This window comes from Periplaneta americana, chromosome 16 (assembly GCF_040183065.1).
Source record: "Periplaneta americana isolate PAMFEO1 chromosome 16, P.americana_PAMFEO1_priV1, whole genome shotgun sequence".
NCBI classification, from domain to species: Eukaryota; Metazoa; Arthropoda; class Insecta; order Blattodea; family Blattidae; genus Periplaneta; species Periplaneta americana.
The window spans coordinates 34,093,572-34,118,897 of NC_091132.1; the positions used below are offsets into that span (position 1 = coordinate 34,093,572).

The 25,326-nt window shown below is 33.4% G+C and overlaps 2 protein-coding genes across 4 annotated transcripts in view; both read left to right on the forward strand.

The window, feature by feature from the left end:
* ABCB7 (ATP binding cassette subfamily B member 7) overlaps window positions 1-793 on the forward strand; it is a 29,033-nt gene extending 28,240 nt beyond the window's left edge. For all 3 annotated transcript variants that reach the window (XM_069812896.1, XM_069812899.1, XM_069812897.1), the window contains one exon: window positions 1-793. In XM_069812896.1, the coding sequence (XP_069668997.1) occupies window positions 1-243 (243 nt within the window). In that variant the 3' untranslated portion in view covers window positions 244-793.
* LOC138691149 (lebercilin) lies at window positions 679-24,357 on the forward strand. The gene is made up of 9 exons (XM_069812895.1): window positions 679-798; window positions 2,787-2,882; window positions 8,016-8,131; window positions 11,708-11,877; window positions 13,342-13,491; window positions 16,870-17,058; window positions 19,035-19,270; window positions 19,595-19,679; window positions 22,184-24,357. Exons 2-9 carry the CDS (start codon window positions 2,824-2,826, stop codon window positions 23,576-23,578), a joined length of 2,400 nt encoding a protein of 799 aa, XP_069668996.1. The 5' UTR covers window positions 679-798; window positions 2,787-2,823; the 3' UTR covers window positions 23,579-24,357.
* Window positions 24,358-25,326: the final 969 nt, after the last annotated feature.

Below are 25,326 nucleotides of genomic sequence, written 5' to 3' on the forward strand. Positions count from 1 at the left end.
AATATATTGGGAGCTTTGAGAAGAGCTACACGAGGGCGTACTTCAATTGTTATTGCACATAGATTGTCAACAATAATGGATGCCGATGAAATTTTAGTATTAGACAAAGGACGAGTAGCTGAGAGAGGAACCCACAGCACACTTCTATCCAATTCTCAGAGTATATACTCCAAAATGTGGGATATTCAACAAAGTTCTTCGCTGTATACCAAACCAGTTCAGTCTGCTCAACAAGGAGCATAATCAGTTATACGTACTTAAATTTGTATGTACAATTGATTTTGTGAATTTTCAATTGTTATATTTAATTGTAAATATTAAGAAAATATATTTTAGTCTTTATTTATGCTTATATTCTTAATTGTAGACTCATTTGTTACTGTATATTTTGTCTTATTTGAATTCCCGCCAACTGACACACAATGTATCAACGTCGGTTAATAGATGTCACTGACGTACTATGGGATTCAAATGTGTGATTAATTCAATTCAAGTATTTTATTTGGTTATATATCCATAAAAGCCTGTATACATCGAAATAAGTAAAATAGAATAACATTTAAAATTATATTTGTATTTATAACTTTATATAAGTGTTTAAATTACAGTGTTTAAATTACAGGGTATAATTTTATTAAAGTATATCAGTTGACTTACAAAACACGAAACAATTGAATGCGACATTTGTAAACAAGTGGGACTAGAAGACGAGGTGTTCAATAATAGGAGATAGTATTATTGTATTTTTATAAAAATGTATTTGTAAATAAATATTATTTAGTGCTAATTTTAACTGTGGTAAGAGTTAGTGTTATTTAATGCAATTTTTACAATGAAATGTAAGGATAAAATACATTTTTTTCTGTCAACATTTCACCTACCGTGTGCAAATTGGACTCTCACTGACAATATTTTAATGTCATTGAAAGAATTACAGTGACTTGATACTTTTTGTGGTAAATATTTTTTGTTCCTCATGCAAATTTGAATGCTCTGGAGATCAGTTATTTTATTATAAAAATAATAAACTAACGCATTCCATTACAACCTACGTCACTTCTATTATACTTACGTAAATGTGCGTGTTCATTAAGATTTGGCATACGATTTTGCGAAAGATTATTTTTTTCGTTAGTACCTTTCCTTCCTAACATTTACTTTTATTATAGACCTAAGGACTATGTTGCCACACCTCTGTTTTTTCTGATCCAAGCTCCTTGTCCAGTATTTAAAAATAATTTCAGTTTTATCAAGTAGGGGCCCTAGATCATCAAAACGTTATGTTACAGTCCATCGTAAATGTTGTTTAATTTAAATATAATATCAGTACCGAATTTTTTTCGTAACTTACACGATTGTATGATGAACACTAAGGCATGAGGCAAAGTAGCCTCAATAAGAAAACTTTGCTAATTATTTGTACAATTTAGTGAAAATGATTGTTTCTTGACATTAACTTTGTTAGACGCACAAAAGTACCTAGTGTGTAAGTAAGAGAAGATTGAGATATTTTTGCGTCTTTTGCAACATTTGTTCAGTGTTTACATTGCCTTTTAATACAGTATTTTTCATACTAGTTAGTACCAATACTTAGTTATTTTTCAAGAAAAGCTACACGAAAGGAGGCACAATTTTCATTTGCTGTGAGATGTATAGTGATTATCTCCCACCTACACGCAAGTTACTTGTGTGGTGCGGGATGCATTTCTTTGAATCTTCCCAGCTTATCATTTTGAGCATGTCTGCTGTAAACCATGCTGTCAGTAAGCCTAAGTCAGCTCTGTTAGTCCTTCCTATTGAGATTTAAAGGAATGTCTGTAAGAGGGGAAATCCGTCTTAAAGAAGGGTAGTCTGAATAGCAATGAAGATGATAGGAAGGAGAAGATGATGACTTAGATGATGTGAGGGTGAACATGAACGAAACCTTTGTCTAAGCGTATTTTAAAAAATGCAGTCCGCAATCAAGAAGCTGATCAAAAGAAAAGGAGAGTTGACTGTAAATAAGGAATGGATTATCAGTTTTCACAGTTTTCTGAACTATATGGTAACTGGATTTTGTCTCACAGACAATAAAAGAATAAAATGGCCTACCTAAACTGTAAGGTCATGAAAGCCTTATTCTCATTATGATGTCACACAGACCAACTTTGTGTTATTCTTTTCCTAAGCTTATGCTGACCAAGACTGGCTATGAGCATACTGGAATTTATACCAGTAAATACATACAGTCCCTGAGCTAATCAATTGGTAAATTCGTCAGTAGTTCGCAAATTCATTTCATTACAAAAATTATTTCTCACAATAACTTAGGAATTTGATGAGGATTCAAATCGTCTTTTACTGGATGACATGATGTTTAATGAATTAGAAGATGGAAGCATTTTCTTATCCCAGTGTAAGTGTAGATTGTCAGAAGACTTTCATAGTCAGATTATGTATCATAGACATATTTAATCAGATTAAGTCATTTGAAGACATAATGGATTTAATTTATCTCTTGCAGATGGGTTTGAGCTTATCAATATGTTGAAATGATTTATCTTCCAATTTTGCAACTTTGCATATGAAATTGTAAATTAGTTATTTTGAAGAGTTCTTAACTGTAACCATTTTTGTTTCTGTTACAAATGTTTTAATTTTTTTGTAAATTTTTGTATAGAGCAGTGTTCATAGGTAAAATGATTATGTAAACATATCTAAAGTAGATTGGAGCATCAATACTTGTACCACGTGTTATGCACATTGGCTTTGAATTTACATTAATTTACTATCGATTCATTTTTCAGATTTTGTGTATTGAAAAAGGCAAAACTGTCCATCGTCATGGAGTCAACATTGATTGAAGTTGTGGCACAAGAGAAAACAAAAGAGGAAGCTGAAAGGTAAGAAAATTTTGCTGTCTAGAAAGTAATAACTTAGACGTTTTCATGACGTAGTTGTCACCTACGTTACAATTTTCAAATTAGAGCCTGGGGAATTGAGGGAAAACTAAAAACTCGTGAATGAAACCGAATCTCTTATGCTAGCATTTTGATTTCTGGAGAAGATATCTGGTTCGTATTTACTAGCATGTACAATTCTCCAGAAGCAGATTTACATCTAATTATAGGCATCGAATTTTTTTATCGTCAATTTATATTTACGTATGTCGTTTTCGTTTCATAAAAATTTAATGTTCATGTTCAGTGAACTCAAGATTCCATTGGTACCAAGTTAGAATTTATAAAACAGTTATATTACCGGTTGTTCTTTATGGTTGTGAAACTTGGACTCTCACTTTGAGAGAGGAACATAGGTTAAGGGTGTTTGAGAATAAGGTGCTTAGGAAAATATTTGGGGCTAAGAGGGATGAAGTTACAGGAGAATGGAGAAAGTTACACAACACAGAACTGCATACATTGTATTCTTCACCTGACATAATTAGGAACATTAAATCCAGACGTTTGAGATGGGCAGGGCATGTAGCACGTATGGGCGAATCCAGAAATGCATGTAGAGTGTTAGTTGGGAGGCCAGAGGGAAAAAGACCTTTAGGGAGGCCAAGACGTAGATGGGAGGATAATATTAAAATGGATTTGAGGGAGTTGGGATATGATGATAGAGAATGGATTAATCTTGCTCAGGATAGGGACCAATGGCAGGCTTATGTGAGGGCAGCAATGAACCTCCGGGTTCCTTAAGAGCAAGTAAGTAAGTAACCTCTACAGTGAAAGGTTGTTAAATAAAAATACTGTTATGCTACCTGTAATCTGGTAGAACATTCCCTTTTATTCTGTTGTCCATCTTTTTATTCATTGTTTAGTACTTTATCGTAACACTCTCCAAAGAATAAATCGTTGCCAGATTTCAACTTACTTGCACATTTCCAGATCCCTTGAACATACAACCGTTTTCATTCTTCTTTGTGTTTGTGTGGTATATTAATAATTTATTAAGTAATAAGTAGTATAGTATATTCTTATAGCTATATTGCAATATAAAACATCTTAATTAAATTAATTTTTTGCAAAACACAGATTATATCAATTATATTGAAAGAATACATAATGGAAACTTATGGTCTTTATAATATAAAGATTCTTCGCTGTTGATCTTGTAGCCTGTTATGACCTTCTGCCAGGATTTTGGGTGCTTCCCAAAAATCTTCTACCCATAGTTAGTAACTCAGGATCTGTTGAGGTAGATGTGCTCTTTGCGTACAGAGAGTATGTTTCGTTAATTCAATCTGTATTTGTCAATCTGAAATTATGACTTACTGGTTCTAATTACCCATCAATCCCCAAAAATGTGATATTGATGGCCATAATTTCGCATTTTCTTAAGGTCCAGGCTTTGCTGCCATATGGAAACATTGATCTTCCCTAGGTATTAGCTTGCCTTGACAGTTCAGATGGCAGAGCACTAGCTTTCGGTGACTAAGGATCCGGGTTCGAATCCTGGCATTGGAGGAATCATATTTGTGATGGACAAAACCAAGGTTCTTGAGGGTTTTTCTCAGAGTTGTTCCATTTCCTTCCATCATTCCACCATCACTCTCTTTTTTCAATATTCATTACAATAATTTAAATAGTGTTCACCCAAAATGTTGCAGCGTGATGTAATGTTGTGACAGGCATACAGAAGGCATCAGTCTGAGGAGATTTAATATGCTTTAGTGTAGGTGGTATGGTACTCTACCGGGACTCTATTTGAACCTTAAGATGTGCATGCTGAATCAACAGATGGCACCATTAGCTGAGTCATGATATTTTACAAGATTGCAATTGTTTGAACTTCAAAAATCATTCGAATTATAAGAGTGGTAAGGCACAATAAGCCTACTACAGGCTGCAATGCTTGCCTGCAGGTCCCTTCTCCATGCTATAGAAAATAGTGTTAGTTTTGATTACTTTGTATTTCTGCACCATAGACAGTTTGAATACTTGGTTAATAATTTCCATCGATCTGTTATAATTGGAATTTTTGCTGGTCAGATTTCCTCTCATAGCCTAAATAATGAACTTAGATATTTCTTCATAATTTGGAGATTAATTTAACAAAATTCGTAAAATGAATTACCAGTAAAACACATATTGCACTTCTATATCTTATTGCATATTGGTGAATATTTGTAGGTAAGTTGTGAAGTCAAATAATTTCAGTATCATTGCTTTACATTTTTTATATTAGGAATGCAGTTATATTGTCAGACTCCAAAGCAGCTATTCTGTCAATAGTCTCTAAACACACACCTTCATCTCAAACAGCAGAAATAACTAAAATGCTCTCTCAATTAATATCACTCAATAAAAGAATTGTATTCCAATGGATACCATCCCATTGTGGAATCCTGGGAAATGAGAATGCGGATGATTTAGCAAATAAGGGCAGCACTGCTACTTACAGACCTGTTACTAAATCTACGTATTACTCTGTGAAAAGATTTATTAAATCTACATACTTCGACTTCAACAAACAAAATTTAATAACACAATCCCAAGGGAAAAAATGGAACTCTCTGCATCAAAATCCACAGTTAATTCCCAATTTACCACGAAAATCGTCTGTAGCTGCATTTAGATTGGCACCAGGCCATGATTGTTTGGCCAAACACCTGCATAGAATTGGAATATATCAGTCCCCTAACTGTCCATTGTGCAACTCAAACCAAGAAATGGATTCGGAACATCTCAAAATCTGTGCTTCAGTGGCTGGTCATGATAATATCTTTGAAAAATATTGGAGTGCAAGAGGTCAAATGACTTCATTGTCAAATGCCTGGCATTAGAAAACAACAACAACAACATTTTTTATATTCAATATTGAAGTAGCTCCATCTACATAATAATTTCTACGAATTAATATTTGCTAAAGATGTGAAGTATGCAAACATTATAATTTTAAAATTAATAAAACGAAATTCTTGAAGTTCAGTTTTGTGGGTAAAGTGGGGTGTTATGAAGAGCGTGTAGAGGTGAGAATCTTTGTTTCTATTTAAAACGGTAAATTTCGTAAGCACTGTAATTTCTGTGGAAAAAGCTTTGCATTGTACTTTTTTAAGAAGGAATGAATAGTAAAATTTTAATGTCAGTCCACGATTTTAAGTATATTTGATACTATGGCTGAATGGTTAGTCTCCTTGACGTCCATTATGGCGACCCATTAGGTTGACAAAGTGGGTGCTGAGGGATTTTCTCAGGGTTCTCCTGTTTCCCTTCAGCATTACCATCATTCCACAATTACCCTTCATTTGCCAGATCCCAAGCCACGCCTATAGATTGAATAAAAAATGACTAAAAAGTTTAATAAGTTATACATTATATAGTCGTGTTTAATAAAAACATAATTCCATTTTTGTAATATCATCATTATCATCGTATTTTTCTCCTGAACATTTCGAAGTATGTAAAAATATATTTTATCATTCATTCTATTACCCAATTAAAAAGAACTTAAGACAGTCCACTTAGCGTGAATGCTTTCTGTAGAAGTAAAATAAATGTCATAATGACTTTTTATAGTGCTACTAAACATATTCATTGTGAAATGCACTGAAGAATAGAAACAAAGGAAAATCACTAGAGCTTATTTCCATAAGTCTCATTTAGTGCAGTCCCCTCGTAACCCCTGTAAGCTTCTGACAAAATTTTCTTCCATTTTGAATGAAATAAAAAGAATTTCATACAGTGTCATACTAGTAAATTAAAACTTGAACATTGACTATAAACAAAATTTATCCAGTAGTTTAAAAGAAGCAACTGTACACAGACATGTGCAAAAAACATCTTCTTTGGCATCACTAATACTGGCAACATATTTTCATTGACATTTAGAAGTGTCTGTCAAATAATTATAGGATGTGTAGTTTTTGTAGATGAGTACTGCTACTTCCTGACAATCATTCCCCTATGTTCCCATACCGTGTTGTAATTTATAGTATATAAAAGTACCGTGTCTCAGAATCAGAGAGGAACAGGCAGAGTTGTCCAATTGTTTCTCATTTATGTCAAATCCACGTTGCTGAGTAAAGAATCTCTTCGTAAGTGCCCTGAAATAAAAAATGTATTAACCACAATTCCAGGCCAAAAAGTAATTGAAATGTATCAGATATTAGTAATCTATCAACAAGTACTCTATTTTTATTATTATTGCTAATACCATTTTCTTATTTAATTTTTTATTTTACTATTTTCGGCTTCAAGTTATTATTATTATTATTATTATTATTATTATTATTATTATTATTATTATTATTATTAACATATGTACAGAATGATTCAGAATTTGTATTACTCTTTTCTAGGGGTTGTAGAGGAGACTTAGTAGATAAAGTTTTGATAAGCAACCCATGTACGGAAACGTACTGTCTTTTGATACTACAATGATGGCAAGATCAAATAAATTTAAAATCTACGTCTTCATGGTAGGCAACTGACATTGACGGAGGACGACATCTTCAGTCAACAGATGGCACATGTCTTCTGTTTACAGTCTTATGTACTGGTTTGACCTTCACATCACTTACTATTCAGTCATTGCTGAAGACGGTACAATATACATTATGGTTGAATACACATTCACCGAGAAAACAGAGATGTTGTTAATTTGTTACGGACTAACTCCTTGGCCACCACGATCGCCGGACTCCTCTTGACTTTTTCGTGTGGGACCACATGAGGAGTCTTGTTTATGAGACTCCTTTAGAGTCAGAGGAAGAACTGGTGGGACATTCGAAATTGTGATCTTGTCATCATTGTAGCATCGAAATATTATGTTTCCGGACATGGAGTTGCTTATCAAAACTTTATCTACTAAGTCTCCTCTATAACCCCTAAAAAGGTGTAATAAGAATTTTGAATCACCTGATATATATATTTTTTAAATTTTTGTGTGCTTAATTTTACTATATACTTCATAGCATTCAATTGAATGAGCAAGTATCTGTTTTATTTTATTAAAAATAAAATAACATTAAATTATATTTTTTAAATGTATATTTTGTTGAAAGTCATTGATATCGTGGTATTTTTTGGTAGGGCATATAGTAATGAAACATTTTACACGGATTCTAGCGAAGAATTTCGTTCCAAGTGTAAAAGTGCTGCTAATCTGCTGCACAAGAGAAGACATCTTCACCCTTTGTTGGGTACTGGTATGTATGGGGCAGTTGCAAAGACTACTTGTATGTTTTTTATGGGTAGGTGTTAGTTTGCTGTGTAGCTTGTAAGCTCAGCTTAAGTGCATTATTATTGATCAAGTGTAAGATATTGAATATAGATGCACCATCCCCAGCGCTTACTCATGTAAATAGTTTTAACCTTTAATTCATTGGATTAAATTATTATTAGTTATTAAATAACTAAATAAAAAGTAACAATTATTTGAACTGCCATATTGATGTGCTTTGTTATACCTGATTTTATAACACGTTTCAGAACGTGTAACTTATTGCTTGTACTTGCATGACGCATTTAACGCTGTTTCAAAGGCTGCAATAGCTGAATGCTTCATATAAGGCATCTTTCTTTAATTGTTACTATTAAAGTCTGAAATATGTACAGTAAATAGAGAAAAGAAGTCATTTACTTGTTAAGAATAGGGACTAAGTGACAATTTCATTGTGTCACATTTCAGATCATAATCTTTCTGTAAGGGTTTCGTATCAATAGAGACAGTTCCTTTCAATTTAAATACACAAAACTGTATGCAATCATATGAACATTGTGTACATATGAGTAAATGAAAAGAGTGGCTTCATGCCAGTAATATAAAAAATTATATGAATGTTATTGGGGTAAAAGATAGTAAAATTACATCACTGAAGAACTGTTAATTCATTTATTTTATTCCATAGATCTTACATGAGCAATGAAGCTTTAAGATGTGGATCAAGTCAAAATTTTACAATATTACAATTACAATTTTTACAAATTTTTAGTTTTACAATTTAGTAATTTTCTACAATTTTTACAATTTTGTGCAAATTTTTACAATATTTTGGCGAGATGTAGTGAGATGAGGTGAGGTCCGAGGATTCGCCAAAAGATTACCCAGCATTTGCCTTTTGGTTGGGGAAAACCTCGGGAAAACCCAACCAGGTAATGAAATCAAAGGGATTGATGCCGAGGACTCGCCATAGACCATCCGGCTTCAGTCCCACGGCTGGGGAAAACCTCGGAAGAAACCATTCAATGAGACCAAAGGGGGATCCAACCCAAGCCCGAAGACAGCTTCGGATCAGCAGGCCAGCGAGTCTGCCGACTGAGCTACATCGATGGCTCTACTAAAAATATACAATACATAGCCAATCAGATTATTAAATTTAAAAACGCAAATGATCATTCATCAGTTGAGCTATATGTATAATACAAAACAAGTAAATTAATTAAATTTAAGGCATAAACAATTCAATCAGTTGTGATATATAGAAATTGATAATACATATCATGCAAACTACTTCAAATTACAAACACAATTTATCAATAGAGCTATACAGATTACTATTCAATTTAAAGCATATACAATTCATCGGCCAAAACTATACAAATATTTACAATACAAAGTAAGCAGATTGATTCAATTTACAAGCATACTTTCATTAAGCTATACAAATTTGTGCAATTAATATCAAGTAGATTAATTCAATTTATAAGTAATTTAAAATAAACAAGTACTGGACTTCACTGTATTAATATTAAACTATGGTAGTATTTTACCTTAATTGACTAGTTTCGATGTGTGCATCATCTGAATTCGTGGCTAACGAGAAAGACAGGCTAAGGCATGAATCGAAGTCACATGGTTATCATTGTCTAGTCATGGCCATCTTGACAACCACGTAATATTAATAAATGTTCGAAGTTCTAAAAAAGACAGGAATTGCTATATTAAACTCATGTTAAATGTGCATATTTTATATATAAACTTATTCAATGTTGGCCATGTTATGACTAAGAATGTGACATTGTGCCAAAGCCTGTCTTTCTCATTAGCCATGTCTGAATTCTAGTGAGGTCCCACGCTATCTTCTGACTTCCTGTTCGATACAACATTACCAATTATGAACACACCCCACCAAGATAATAACAGGAAGCCAGAAAATAGTGCGGGACTTTACTAGAATTCGGAAGATGATGCACACTACATCGAAACTAGGGCTGCAAAAGGGTATCTGTCGGATACAGGGGGGAAAGCCATTAATCCTTCCCATTGAAGGCTTTAAGGAACCAACCTGGACAAATACCCAATGTCCCATCCCTACCTTCCCGTGGTGCAGCTGTTAGTAAGCATAATTTTACAAGCTGAACTAAAGGGAGGGGCTACTCATCAATTAGCACTGGTCAGCTTGATGAGTTAATGACTGAATTTGGTATAATTTTCCTCTAACCAATACCTAATTCCCTCTTTACCCTTTCCTATCCAGTCCTCTGACTGAACTCTTACTTTCTTCGACCCTGACGGCATTAGAGCATTCGAGGCCTATGGGTTCATTTCCTTTTCCTTCCTCCTCTTTCTACTTTTCTGTTCCTAGTGCTGACCTGCTATGGCACTAAAATCGTCCTCCAGTGGCTTAAGGAGGGAAAGCTGGTGATCAACAAGATCTCCCAGCTAGGTTCAATGGACCCGTCGACCAACAGCAGGTGTGGTCCTCCAGACATTCTGGGGATTGTGTGTGAATGAAGTAGCCACCAAAACGTTAAAATATGGTGTTCACTTAAATCGGCTACAACTTGCCATTTTTCACTTCAATATGAAATGAGTACCATTAAGGTAAAATTATCCAGAGGTAAAATAGTCCCCCAATCGGATCTTCGGGTGGGGACTACTTTAATGGTACAGAATCAACTAAACATCTTACATGGAATGCCTGCGGTATAACATCAGCCAAGAAGACTGAACTAGCCAATATACTCTCAGATAATAATATAGATATCTTCCTTATTCAAGAAGCAAACCTTAATGCTGGGCCAAACACCTGCATAGAATTGGAATATATCAGTCCCCTAACTGTCCATTGTGCAACTCAAACCAAGAAATGGATTCGGAACACCTCAAAATCTGTGCTTCAGTGGCTGGTCATGATAATATCTTTGAAAAATATTGGAGTGCAAGAGGTCAAATGACTTTATTGTCAAACGCCTGGCATTAGAAAACAACACAACAACAACAACATCGAAACTAGTCAATTAAAGTAAAATACCACCGTAGTTTAATATTAACACAGTGAAGTAGTTGTTTATTTAAATAACTTAACAGTTCTTCAGTGATATATAAATGCTAAAAGAGTGTAGTTTCTATTTTAGTACAGTTTCAGAGACACATAACTTAGCACGGAAGAGAAGAGTTGATTTTCCGTCACACTTTGTGACTTTTCGGATGTGGCCATTCTCTTCCTTTATGACAATTTCTGTTGAAATGACACCTGATACGAAAGTCGAAAGCATAGCCCAACTGCCTTCATATTGCCACTTTTTTATGTACTTTTTAACTTGCATAATTAATTTCGGAAGATTGCATTGTCATTTCCCTCCGTGAAGGGAAATAGGAAAAAACTGTTTGCTCATCAGTTCTTCATTATAACAGTCTCGTTTATTTGCAGTCTCTGCCATCTGTTCGCCTGACATTGACTTGCAAGAAACTGTCTTTTCAATTGCCTCTTCATACCTGTTGAGAGGATTACACTGTTTTGAGGATCTTGATTGAGATTTTCTTGATGAACTGTTTACAGGGGTAGGTGATCCATACCGAGCAGCTAGTAACTATGGACCCAGATTTATTTATCTCAACTCTCCATCCAAAAGCAACATGAATGGATACTCACAAAAAATTATGTCTGCCAAGCTGTTACGTGTCAAACAGTTGCAGAATGAATTAACAGACGCTCAGTTTCAGCTAAATGTAAGTACTGACATTTAAAAGTCATTAAGCTTTTTAAGTTGCATTTAATGGTTTTTGTGCACCATCACTACACAGTAAACTGTAATGTGTTGTTGCATATCTCTTAGCTGTATCCAGACTTCTAAATTGAGTATATTCAACAAAATACGGAATTAAAAGAAAAATCCATTGTTCCAGTGGTTAGTATTGGTCACATTGTCAAAGTAAGCAAGAAAAAGGGAACCTATCTATTGATCTCCAGGACTGAAAAATTAGTCATGGTAATGAATACAACAGATAGTTTCCTTGCTTTTCCTGATGATGTAGCTGATAAGTCAGAAGTATTGAATTTTTCCCGTACTTATGACATTCTGAATATAACATTTAGTACGTAAAAAAATCCCAAAGTTGGAACACAAAACTTTGTAATTAACCATCTCATTTGCTCTGTAGAATGCCATTAATAAAGTAGGGATAATGCGAGCAGATAAGTTTCTACATTTGACATTATTAGCATCTGTTCATGAAAATTTCCTACTGTATTAGCAGATTGATGCATAAGTTAATGATAAGAAATTTGTCTGGAATTTATCATTTGTTTATCATTTTAATGTCATAGTATTGTGTTAATTAATATGTCTTAAATTGTTTAATTTTTAAGAAATTTTGTGTTAATTATGATCTAAAGAAAATAGTGTGTCAAGTAAAAAACGGACATTTCCGACATATCCTTTTATCTTAGTTTAACCAAGGAGTAAAGACTTGAGAGGCTGCTAGAACCATTTGTAGCATTTACGGGAAGAATGTCACCAGGGAAATTATGACACGGAAATAACTTTCTCCTTTCAAAGAGGATAATTTTCTCAAAACTACAATTTTTGTTCTTGTGGCCATCTTATTCCCAAAGTACGATGTTGAATTAATATTTGGTAGCAGAAATTATGATGGTTGTAGTAGTATACAAGCTCAGATCCAGGTATATGTTTTTTTTTTAGGGTGGGGGGTACAAATTTTTAAGTGTTCAAATAATTACTAATGGAAGTTTTCAGAAATTCTTTACAACTGAAGTTTACCACTGTCATAACAAACCCTTAATACTTTTTTTAAGTACCAGTTCGAGTTATCTATAAATATATTCAAATTATTAGCAGTAGACCACTTAGTTCGTCAGAGACTATCCAGAGTGCACCACAGGCAGAAGATCAACATTGCATTCAAATGGATTATGATGATGATGGAGAATATGTGTCACAGGGGACCTGAAGTACCAAGAAAAATCCCTGTGTTGCCTGGACCATGGGTTCGTCCAATACAATTTATGAATTCAAAGTAGAGTGGGATTTGAACCCAGCCGCCCTGGCTTACAAGCTCAACTCACTGGCACTGAGTCAATGTGACAGTATAGGAATGATAATGTGACTGTCTTTTGTTTTCTTTTTCTTTCCTGCCTTCATATAAATTAATAGTTCAATAATTGCATTTCAGGAGCTTTCAACAGAAAACAGATTATTAAAGACACTTCAGAAAAGACAAGACCTTGCTCTTAGTAAATATGAGAGCAGTAAAGCAGAATTGCCTCAGTTAATACGTTCACACAATGAAGAAGTTCGCGTGCTACGAGCCAAAGTCAAGCAGGTGAGTACTGGCACAGCCAGAGATGAAATGTTCAGTGTTTCTTCTGTTTAAATTGCTTTTATTAACTTTTATTTTTGGAACGTTCATTTGTAAAGTGTAAATTAGGAAATCTGTGATAGGTATTTTATGTCTTTTATTTACAATAAATAAATTAATATTTATAGAATCAAGCAACAATTTCAGAAAGAACTAATAGAACAAACAAAGGACAAACCATGCAAGAATTTGAATTCAAGATGAGTAGCAGTTGCACATATCCGAATAGCTACAGAGCACGACTATCTTGCCTCTCATTTACACAGAATTGAAATTATGGACAGCCTTCTTTGCTCACTTTGTAGTATGTGAGAAAATATAGAAAGTTCTCATCTTCAATATTGCCCGAACTCTTTTCTACAAACATCTATGACCAATATTGGGAAGCACGAGCAGAACTTTCTCCTTAACACTATTTGTTATCTGTTACTTACTGTTAATATTTCAGACCTTTGTTTATGTATTGTATGTTTTTAGAGAATGGCTTTTGGTCGAGTTCTAAACTGCATTGGAAGTAAAAAAATATATATTTGCAATAAATTCTTATTGTTGAAATTAATTGTAAATACTGCTTCCATTGATCATAAAAATTAAAACATAAGTTTTATTTTGCCGAGGTAAATAGCTTAATTTTATATATATATATATATATATATATATATATATATATATATATATATATATTATTGTATAACACCTTTGGGGAGACCGAGACATAGATGGGAGGATAATATTAAAATGAATTTGAGGGAGGTGGGATATGATTGTAGACACTGGATTAATCTTGCTCAGGATAGGGACCAATGGTGGGCTTATGTGAGGGCGGCAATGAACCTCCAGGTTCCTTAAGGCCCAGTTTCTTCAACCTTTGTTAAAATGCACCTAACATAGCGTTAATTAACTATAAGTTAAAAGTATGAATAGCTGTTAAAAATATTGCATTTCTTCAACTTTACATTTCACATTTTAATATTTTGTTTGTTAACTCTCTGTTAGGGCCAGAGATTCTAGAGTTTAACCATAACCTATAACCAAGTATAGGCTCACTTCTGTTTTCTGAACTCTGACAATTGCGATTCTCGCTTGTTTCCGTTGTTTGATTCAGAGAGGATAGAAGTCTTTCTATTCTCTCAGGTTTGATTTCTGCTTCTTTCCTCGTCTGTATCACAGTAGCGTGGAGCGGCGTATTGGTATTTCTGTTATGAAATGGAAAACACTGGAACAAAAAGAAATCGTGGGACTAATTTCTCTTGGGTTCGAAAGAAACCTTCTGCTGGAAATTATTTCGCAGTATAAACCAATTAATGTGAATAAACAAACAACCAGATCTATACTAAAAGCCAGGTTATGAACCGACTAAACAGGAAGTACTTGGGAGGGCGAGAGGAAAGTGCGGGTTAGAGGGGTAGCCTGTGCAGTGATGACACGTTGAGTGTGGGGGGGTGGAGGGGAGAACGAGAACGGAGCTTTTCATTGGACCTTGCGTGAAAATGTCGTCTGCTAACGAAAATCTGGCAACGGAATCACGGAGACAGTGTAGCCAGTTCATTTGCAGTACCATGTGCATTACGAGTCTCATTTCGTACCAGCGTCATTAGCTCGTGCTTTCTTAAAAACAGTAAATTAATTACTAATATTGTTGATAGTGTTATCGAGAACTATATACAGTAGTTATTTTAAACATATCAGTGACGAACGCTGAACACGATTTGAATCTCGCGCCACTATGTGGCAACAGAGCTCAGAAAGAGAGCAACAGAACGTTGCTTCCGGTTTAGTCGGTTCATAACCTGGCTTTTAGTATAAGTTAAAAGCGAAAAGTGAGGCTTGGCAGAAAATAGCCTATACCTTTGTATGAACTTTTGGTCTGTCAAATCACAGAAGTCATCCGCTCTGTTTATGTATTCATGGATATCATTTTCTAAATAATCCAGATATATAAGTTCAGCATCTAACGCACCAGCCATATTGGATACTTCTGTGTTAACAGAGAGTTAAATAATTTAACTGCATGAAATTGGGCAGTTAAATTAACATAGGTTTTAACAGCCTGTTAGTACTAACAGTAGTTGAAGAAATGCTTCAACTGTTAAGTTTACAGTTAAAATGGAATAACACACTGTTATAATTTAACAATGGTTGAAGAAACCGGGCCTAAAAGTCGTAAGTAAGTATTATTGTATAACGGTATAAAAATTATGTTGTACTTTTACCTTGTCTTGTGTGAGGTCATTTCCTTCACCACGATTTCTATGAAAGGTGTGTAGAAAATATCCATGTAGAATTGTTTTCTTGCAAGTTGTGAATATGTTTTGACATGTTCAAACATTTTTAACAAGAGCCAGAACAGGTCACATTGTCACTCAATTGTACCTACACCATTCACATTTCTGATAATCCTATTTGTCTGTGGTGTAATAATCATGATGAAGATCTGGAACACAGTCTCCTATACTGTCCTTCCATGAACCACAAAAGAAGTAAATTAAAATCATCAGTACCAGTTGCAGAAGACACAGCCCTGCAGTATATATTGACTACACCCCACCTCTGGCTACTAGCAACAGGCATCTATAATGAACACTGATCAAAATACCCCTCATTTCTCGTGAAAAACAACAACTGAATAGACTATAGTGGACTTTATGTTGTCAGCAAACAGCTGGATACATTAAGAAGATTGATTGATTGATTGAATATGTTTTGATGACACTTAAGATATGTTGTACCCTCTGCAGTGATTTTAACTCGCATGCATAAAAAGTATTCAGAAATTACTAATGGCAGGTATATTTGAGAGTATTCATAGGCCACTTTTGTTACTATAAGCATAATGTATTCTAGTGACAATAATAGTCAGTATTTCCTGCAACATGTATATATGTCCTCTACATTTAAATAAGATCAAAATGGCACAAATTAATTAATTTGCAAGAAAGAATTAGATCGTTAATTAAAGAGAAAGGATGGAGTGAAGTTGAATGGCAATCTAATAGTAATCATAGTTGTAGATGTGTAGATGAGAATTAGAATAAGAGAAGAGTAGTATGACAGTAAGTGATATAAATTCTAGGGAGTGATAAGTGAAAATGAAGAGACAAGTAAAGACATAATCAAGGGCATGCATTTCGGTCACTGTATGTCAATTTATAAGGTTTGTAAATAGTGTAAGAAAGGGAATGCTGGCCCGAATACAGAAATGTGAAGGGCCAACAAGACCGAATATGTTGAGTGAAATATATCATATATCATAAGCATAATGTCCACTGGCGATTATGTTAATTCCAAATAAAGTTATGACATACGTAGTTGAAATAATTGAATGTTACGATTATTCCACAGTTGAGGTCACAATGTCGCGAGAAGGATCACAAGATCAAAGAATTGGATGCAGATTTGCAGAGTTTGAGAGATCAGCACCGCCATCTGCTAAAACTGTCCAGAGAACGTAACCTGGGAGATCGAGAACAACTTACCAAGCAGGTGGAAGATTTGAAAGAAATAATTAAAGATCAGGATATTAGAATCCAGGTGAGCATGCTGTAATACTGTTTAACTCTCGCAACTGCAAATATGTCCATAATTTTTCTTATCTTTTCTTGTTGAAGTTCCTACTGTTATTAGTTTCTCTCCATTCACAATATCTTCTTTCCCTTTTCTTGTTAAAATCTCATCTGTAAATATAGTGCGTCCGAAAAATACCATCTAAAAGTAATAGAATTTGAGACTTCAAAATAAAAATATAAATTTATTCCCAACTCACAATTTTATCCAAAGTCAAATAGGTAATTCGTATTTCTATAGGTTACATAGTCATAGATGGCGAAACTAAAGCCATTTATGCATCATTCCAAAATATAATTTTGTTGTGTTACATAAATACGGAATCATAGTTTTCCTATCCAATTCTAAAGTTGCAATTCAGGCCATCATTCCCTAAAATGGAAAAAATGTAATGAACTGTATGGTAAAATAAATTCAAATTTTAAATAAAAACATGCTGTAGTTTTCCAGTGGATCCCAGCTCACTGTGGGCTGAATGGTAACGAATGAGAAAGCTGATATGTTAGCCAAGAAAGGAACTAAAATCAACATACAAACAGACTACAAATTTTAATATGAATCTTTGAAACAGAATATAAAAGGGAGGATTAACTCTTAACCATCACAACAATTCACTAGTGGAACACCAAAATTGAAGTTGGAACAATTAATTGAAAGATTTAAAATTAATTCCTGATCTACCTTGAAAATCCACTGTGGCTATGTTCAGATAGGTTACAAGTCACATTCATCGAATTGGCTTATTGATTTCTCCTAAATGCTTTTTATGCATAAAAAATGAGGATATGGACATGGAAAATTGCGAATCTCTTGAGATTTATGGATCTTATGTCCAAATATTGAGAAACAGGAAGGAGCATTAGAAATACATACACACACTCTCTCCAAATATTGGGAAGCAGAAGGATGATAACTTTATTGTTAAATCTTGAGCATTAGAAACACACATATACACACACTCCAAATATTGGAAGCAGAAGGATGATAAATCTATTGTTAAATCTTGAGCATTAGAAACACATATACACACACTCCAAATATTGGAAGCAGAAGGATGATAAGTTTATTGTTAAATCTTGAGCATTAGAAGCACACATATACACACACTCCAAATATTGGAAGCAGAAGGATGATAAGTTTATTGTTAAATCTTGAGCATTAGAAGCACACATATACACACACTCCAAATATTGGAAGCAGAAGGATGATAAGTTTCTTGTTAAATCTTGAGCATTAGAAACACACATATACACACCCTACAAATATTGGAAGCAGAAGGATGATAAGTTTATTGTTAAATCTTGAGCATTAGAAACACACATATACACACACTCCAAATATTGGAAGCAGAAGGATGATAAGTTTATTGTTAAATCTTGAGCATTAGAAACACACATATACACACACTCCAAATATTGGAAGCAGAAGGATGATAAGTTTATTGTTAAATCTTGAGCATTAGAAGCACACATATACACACACTCCAAATATTGGAAGCAGAAGGATGATAAGTTTATTGTTAAATCTTGAGCATTAGAAACACACATATACACACACTCCAAATATTGGAAGCAGAAGGATGATAAGTTTATTGTTAAATCTTGAGCATTAGAAACACACATATACACACACTCCAAATATTGGAAACAGAAGGATGATAAGTTTATTGTTAAATCTTGAGCATTAGAAACACACATATACACACACTCCAAATATTGGAAGCAGAAGGATGATAAGTTTATTGTTAAATCTTGAGCATTAGAAACACACATATACACACACTCCAAATATTGGAAGCAGAAGGATGATAAGTTTATTGTTAAATCTTGAGCATTAGAAACACACACATACACACACTCCAAATATTGGAAGTAGAAGGATGAAAACTTTATTGTTAAATTCTGAGTCTAAGTTTTAATTGTATGAATGAACTTTCTTTACAGACACTCAACCGTAAAGTAATACTCGAAACGAAGAATTACAAACACCAATTAAGCACTGAAGTAGCACGACAGAAGGAGTTGCAAAGAGATTTGAATGCAGCCTTAGACAAAATAGCAAAACTTGAAACGCTGGTGGACACAAAGGACAAATACATTGCAACCTTCATACCAAAGCGAAACTTCCGAAGTCATAATAAGCACTCAGTATCAATGGTGTCACTTGCTGGTCCATCAAGGTAGGAAGAACTGATGGACTATCAATTCATGTCATGAATTGTAATTGCATTCATTTCGTTTTCATTTTCATTCTCATTAACTTTGTAAGTTAATAAGTTGACCGTAGTTTGTTCCTCATTAATAACTCATGGATTAAATAGGAAATTATACCAGTTTATCCATGGATAAATTTGACAGTAAAAACCAATAATAATAGAACATTAAAAGATTTGGTAATAGATGAGACGTATATGTAGAAAATGAATATGAAAGATGTTTATAATTATTTCATATTGTATCCATTATTATGAATTACTAACTCAGAACATTGATTTATTTTCAAGGTTTTCAGGTTTGCACCCTGCAGTAAAATCTGAGGCAGAATTAATACCAAAATTAGAAGAAGAATCAAGTGAAGGAACATATATGGTAAGGATGAAGTTTCTTTCAGGCAATTGATTTTACTCTTACATTCATGTTACCAGCTTTACTGAGTTATATTAATGTATTTATAATGTCTGGCATTAGAAAACAACACCACCATTTTTTCTTACACTTTATGGTGTATTTTAGCATTTCTATGGTTAATATTCATATTTATTGAGTTGTTAAGTATTATAAAATGGAATAACTCATCAACCAGGAGTGACAGCACATACTCAACCTTTTGACGAGATTTAGCCGATCATTTCTTTGTGTTTCTATGTCTTTTATTAAAGACACATTTGTCAGTTAGGGGTTCAAGATTAAAATAATAATAATAATAATAATAATAATAATAATAATAATTGAGGACCACTACTATAAAAGAAAAATGTGAGAACTTTACTTTTAATATAAAAATATTCCACTTTTCGGGAATTTATAAATTCAAATCATTATCGTATAACTGTAAATCGAAACTTGTGTCTGGATGTACTGACTTTTGCAGATGATTTGGTTTTGGTTAGCCACTTCAGAAGATGATTTACAACTCTCAGTCTATAGTTTAAAATTAATAGATGATAAATATCTCACGGAAAAAAAAAAAAACAAAACAAAAATAACGGTATTTTGCGGCAAAGAACATGTACGAAGCAAAATTTGTATAAATGGTAACAATTTAGAATTCATTTATCTCGGTTTCAAGCTTTTCTTTCTATCTCATCTAGATATCTCGCAAAAAATTTTTAAATTCAATAAATCTGCAGACATTATCAACAGTATAATGAAATCTTCTTTAGTTCAGAAACATTAAGTAAATTATTTGTTCTGTCGTTTATTGTCATTGATGTGTGACTCTCTTAAACTTAAAACATATGTTATTTGTACTTTCAACTGTCTATTGTACAATATTCTCTGTCTTTTTGGCAGCCTGTTAATACAGGGAGCTGTTATCGTATTGTGGGTCCCTATCACCACGGCATGGCGCGTCCTCAGGTTGCGGATAGAGGAGACGGCCTCCAGATATGGAGGGTATCTGCGAATATATTGAATAAGCAGTCGTGAACAGTCTTTAAGGGGTGATCCTCCAGCTTGGGGGTTGGGCGAAGGGCTAACAACCCATCACCGTAAAAAAACAGCTTGTTACGAATCCCTACAATAATTGAGATGGGCAGGGCATGTAGCACGTATGGGCGAATCCAGAAATGCATAGAGTGTTAGTTGGGAGACCGGAGGGAAAAAGACCTTTGGGGAGGCCGAGATGTAGATGGGAGGATAATATTAAAATGGATTTGAAGGAAGTGGGATATGATGATAGAGACTGGATTAACCTTGCATGGGATAGGGACTGATGGCGGGCTTATGTGAGGGCGGCAATGACCCTTCGGGTTCCTTAAAAGCCATTTGTAAGTAAGTTCTAAGTAAGTAAATAAAAATAGTGTGAAGTGGGGTAAACTTGACCATAAAACAAAAACATAAATTAAACTATGATTATTACAGATTTAAGAAAAAAAAATAGATTTTTTATAAAATAGTTTTCTAATTTATTTTTATTTTCTACTAATTGTAATAATAATTACTAAATGGTTCTACTTTGTTTTTTCTGAATTTCGGTTCTTATTTTTATTTATTCTTTACTAATTATAATTAAGAACTACAAAATGGTTCCACATTTTGTTTTTACTGTATTTTGTTTATTATTTTTAATCTCTGCTAATTATAGTTAATAAATTATTAAATGGTTCTACATTTTGTCTTTACAATATTTTGTTTTTGTTTTTTGAGACAAAATCATCGATTTCTGTAGTCTGCATAAGTTTGCATTTATTGAACAGACTCCCGAAGACAAGCAATATTCTTTCAAGATCCATTGCATTTTTATGTGGCTATTTTTATTTGAATAAATCATCATCATTATTATTATTATTATTATTATTATTATTATTATTATTATTATTATTATATTATGTAGTAATTATTTTGCATGGTGCAACAAACAAAGAATATATAGACAGGAGATCGCAATGAAGTAGGTGGTATATAGGTTAATAATTTCCTAAGTTTATTCTCATATATCTTTTACTAGGACAAGTCTCATTACAATAACATTAGCTTTACCTTCATTGCTTTGTTGGTAATTCGAATTATTTTAAAATATAAGATATATTATATTATTATATTGTATTATATTATATTATATAAATTAATTGTTTAGGAAGGTTAGCAAATCTATTTTTTTTTTAGGTTGTTTATGAGTGATTTATTGTATAATGATTTTTATGAATTGGATGGTTTTATTTTTGAGATCACAGTCATTCAAGAATGCGAGAGAGTAACCAATACATTGAAGAAGTAGTAGTCCTAGTAGTTGACTCTGTTCATAATTTTGTTTCTAAGCTAAATTGTTTTTTTTTATATATATATTTTTATGTTATGAATATACATACGAAACACAGAAGGCATAATATCTGTATACTTACTTATGTTCTAATTCTTTTTTTCTGTTCAAGGCATCTCACACTAATACTTCGTTTGGTTCCACTCACCCAAGCATAGATGCAGTGCAGACCATTTCTGAAAATAAACTTCCTTCTGATGGTTATAATGCCAGACGCATTAAACTTGCTAACAAGAGAAGTATTTTGCTAGGCAGCAAAAAACATGACATGGTGAACATAGGTGGACGAATATCACCCTCACCCTCGTCATCGAGTGTGTTGAACGATGATAGAGATACAGATCCACTGGATGATAGTGAACACAAACAACCTTATAGTTTTGGAACAGCTTGCAGTTCAAGGAAATCTTCTCTGAACACAGAAGCCAGCAGAAAGTTCTCTCTTGAAGAAGAACAGGATTCCAGTGGAAATTCCAGTCTTGAAGAGCAAAACACTCCTAAAAGAGAGAGTATGACAAAAAGTCGAAGTATGGATTCATTGGAGGAGGAACAGAAGAACCCGAGTGTGTTGACTGCAGCAGGTTGGAGTGAAGACACAAACGTGCATACAAGCCTATCAGATTTAAGAAAAAATGTCGGGAGGTCAGAAAGTCCTAAAGTAAGTGCACTGAGTAAAAGTAGGAAAGGGTCTATTATAAAGGAAGACATTTCCATGCCAGCAGTTTTGAACAAGAATTCAAGCTGTAGTAGTAGTAGTTCATTAAAAAGTGGAAAGAGACATTCTGTACAAGAAGAGTGTATGCCTGCAATATCGAACAAGTTTTCAAGCAGGCGAGGATCACTCAAACAAGAAAAGCGGCATTCTCTGGAAATAGAAGCAATGCCTGCTATAATAAATAGAAGGGGTTCGCATCATGACAACATTACTGTAGATACAAACAAGACAGCATTAGACTCTAATAAGAGAGGAGATCATGTAATAGATACAACTTCTGCAATTGAAGAAAAAAATGAAAAGGATACTATCTCTGAATCCAAATTTTCAAAAGCTGCTGACTGTATAGCAGAAATTTCACAGACTTGGGAAAGAATAAAAAGTACTATTGAAACCGAAAGAGAAATAACAAAAGCTAAACTGAAACAATTAGAAGATGATGATGACGATGATGGTGATGATTCTTTGGCTTTCGAAAGCAAAGGTTATGAGAAAGAAAAGTTGTTGGCTGCTCTGAAAGCTATTGATGATGGTGAAGATCCTGTAATTATCAATCATAACGACAAGAATTCCTCAGATTTAAATAATCTTCTGACTAATTCCATGTCAGGGCCCAGTTCTTCTTCACATATCTCTCTGCCATTTATAGGACATGTGAATGTTTCACGAGCTGAATGGGAAAGCAAAATGCCTTCTAGTGAAAGAAGTGTTGAAATTGAGAGACCCAAAACAAAAAGTGAGTTGATGCAAGAATTATTTGGTGATTTCACTGCTCGAAATAATAATGTATGACATATAACATACCAATATTTAAATTGGAGAAAGTACCATTTTCTAAATAGGTTGACATTTTTATATAAATTGTATTTGCTAGCAGATAAGAGAAAATATTGGAATTATTATTTTACTCTAATTTATTTATCAGATGCATGCACTGTAAAATAGATGTTTGAGAACAGGATATATATTTTACATTTTAAGTCTAAAAAGATATATAAGAATATTAAAATAATGTTATGTGATATTTGCTACTTTATAGTATATCAGTTGTTTTTAGTTATCTGTTTGCAGTTTTAGTATATATTGAAGGGGCATTTTATTAGGTACCAAGTTGCACATTTGTTAGGATCATGTGTATTAGAATATTGTTATGAAACACTATATTGAAAAAATATGTTGGTATCAGTGGTTGAATATATTGATGAATTTGTTGCAGATTGATGCCTGGATATTATGATCATTTTAATGTATGTCAATGTACAAAGTATTGTAAATTTAGAAAATGACTTTATTTTTTATTTTAACTTCTTTGTAAATATCTCCCCTCACCCCTCCCCATTTTAAATCAACGAATAATAATGAAAATTAAAAATGTTATCGACCTGTCTTAATAATTACGTGAATTTTTATTTTCAGTCATAAATTAAATACTATAGAATGATCTTTTATAACCTCTTAAGAAATACAAATTTTGAGCATTCTTTGTACTTTTTGATGTCTCTTTCTTTATCTGTTTATGTCTATTTAAACTAATAAAAATGTATTAATTTATATTTAATAATTATGTTTGTATTTATTTATTTATTTATTTATTTATTTATACAGTATATTCATTTCTCTCATTCTCACTTTTGCATTTTGAAAATGAGACGTCATTTATATATTATCATAAAAATATTTTAATTTTGTAACTAGTTTGGGGTGAAATGTTATCCATAAACAATAATTTTGTGAGATAACCAGATTACGTATACAGTTTTATGCAGGAATGTGTGTAAGATAGAAATTTAAGTAAAATCATAGAGTTTTTATTTTAATTCTCTATGAGAGCACACTTAGTTTCTAAATTTCAATGCTCTCGCCCTTTGAGCTTGCTTACCTTAGGTAGAAATAGCTGTACTCTTCATGTAATGTAATTGGTTTTTTATTATTATTGTTATTAGATCTTGTCTCATAAATACTTCGGAAAATCACTTATTTTAAATAAGAAGCATTGGACAAGTTTATTGTATTGTTCTTGTGCAAAGAAGTGAAAGGTGACATCAGCAGGTTTAGTGTCTCATGTATTATGTGTAAAGGTAGGAATTTATACCACAACATGAGGATATTAGCACAGTCTAGTATATACAGTCACGAAGCTTGAGTTGTGAGGGTGCTAGGAGCAAAAGACTGTGCCGGTACTATTTCACATTGTCTGTAATGAGGCGATATTAGCGATCCTAGTGGTTAGAAACTATCTATGGATGCATATTTACTACGTATTGAGCTTCGTGACTGTATATAGTAGACTGAGTTATTAGGTTAGTTGTGCATAGACTGTCGTTACGTCACGAATGACGTGAAGCCTGAGGTATAGTCAGGTTACAACTGAAATGTGTTGTGTATCGCAACGATTGAATGGGAATGTGCTTCTCGTGCATAGGGTTCAGCGTTGTGCCCCAGCAATTGGTTTGTTTACATTGCACTGCGATTCATTGATTGGTTAATCACATGAAGCTACAACCTCACTCTGCTTATACCACCCATGCACCTTCATTGCT

Bases quoted from the DNA above. Each gene is read 5' to 3' on its own strand.
- LOC138691149 (XM_069812895.1), top strand. From the start codon at position 2,824: ATGGAGTCAACATTGATTGAAGTTGTGGCACAAGAGAAAACAAAAGAG. The intron at 17,059-19,034 runs GTGAGCATGCTG...CTTTCTTTACAG, and splicing joins ATCAGGATATTAGAATCCAG to ACACTCAACCGTAAAGTAAT. The intron at 19,271-19,594 runs GTAGGAAGAACT...TTTATTTTCAAG, and splicing joins TCACTTGCTGGTCCATCAAG to GTTTTCAGGTTTGCACCCTG.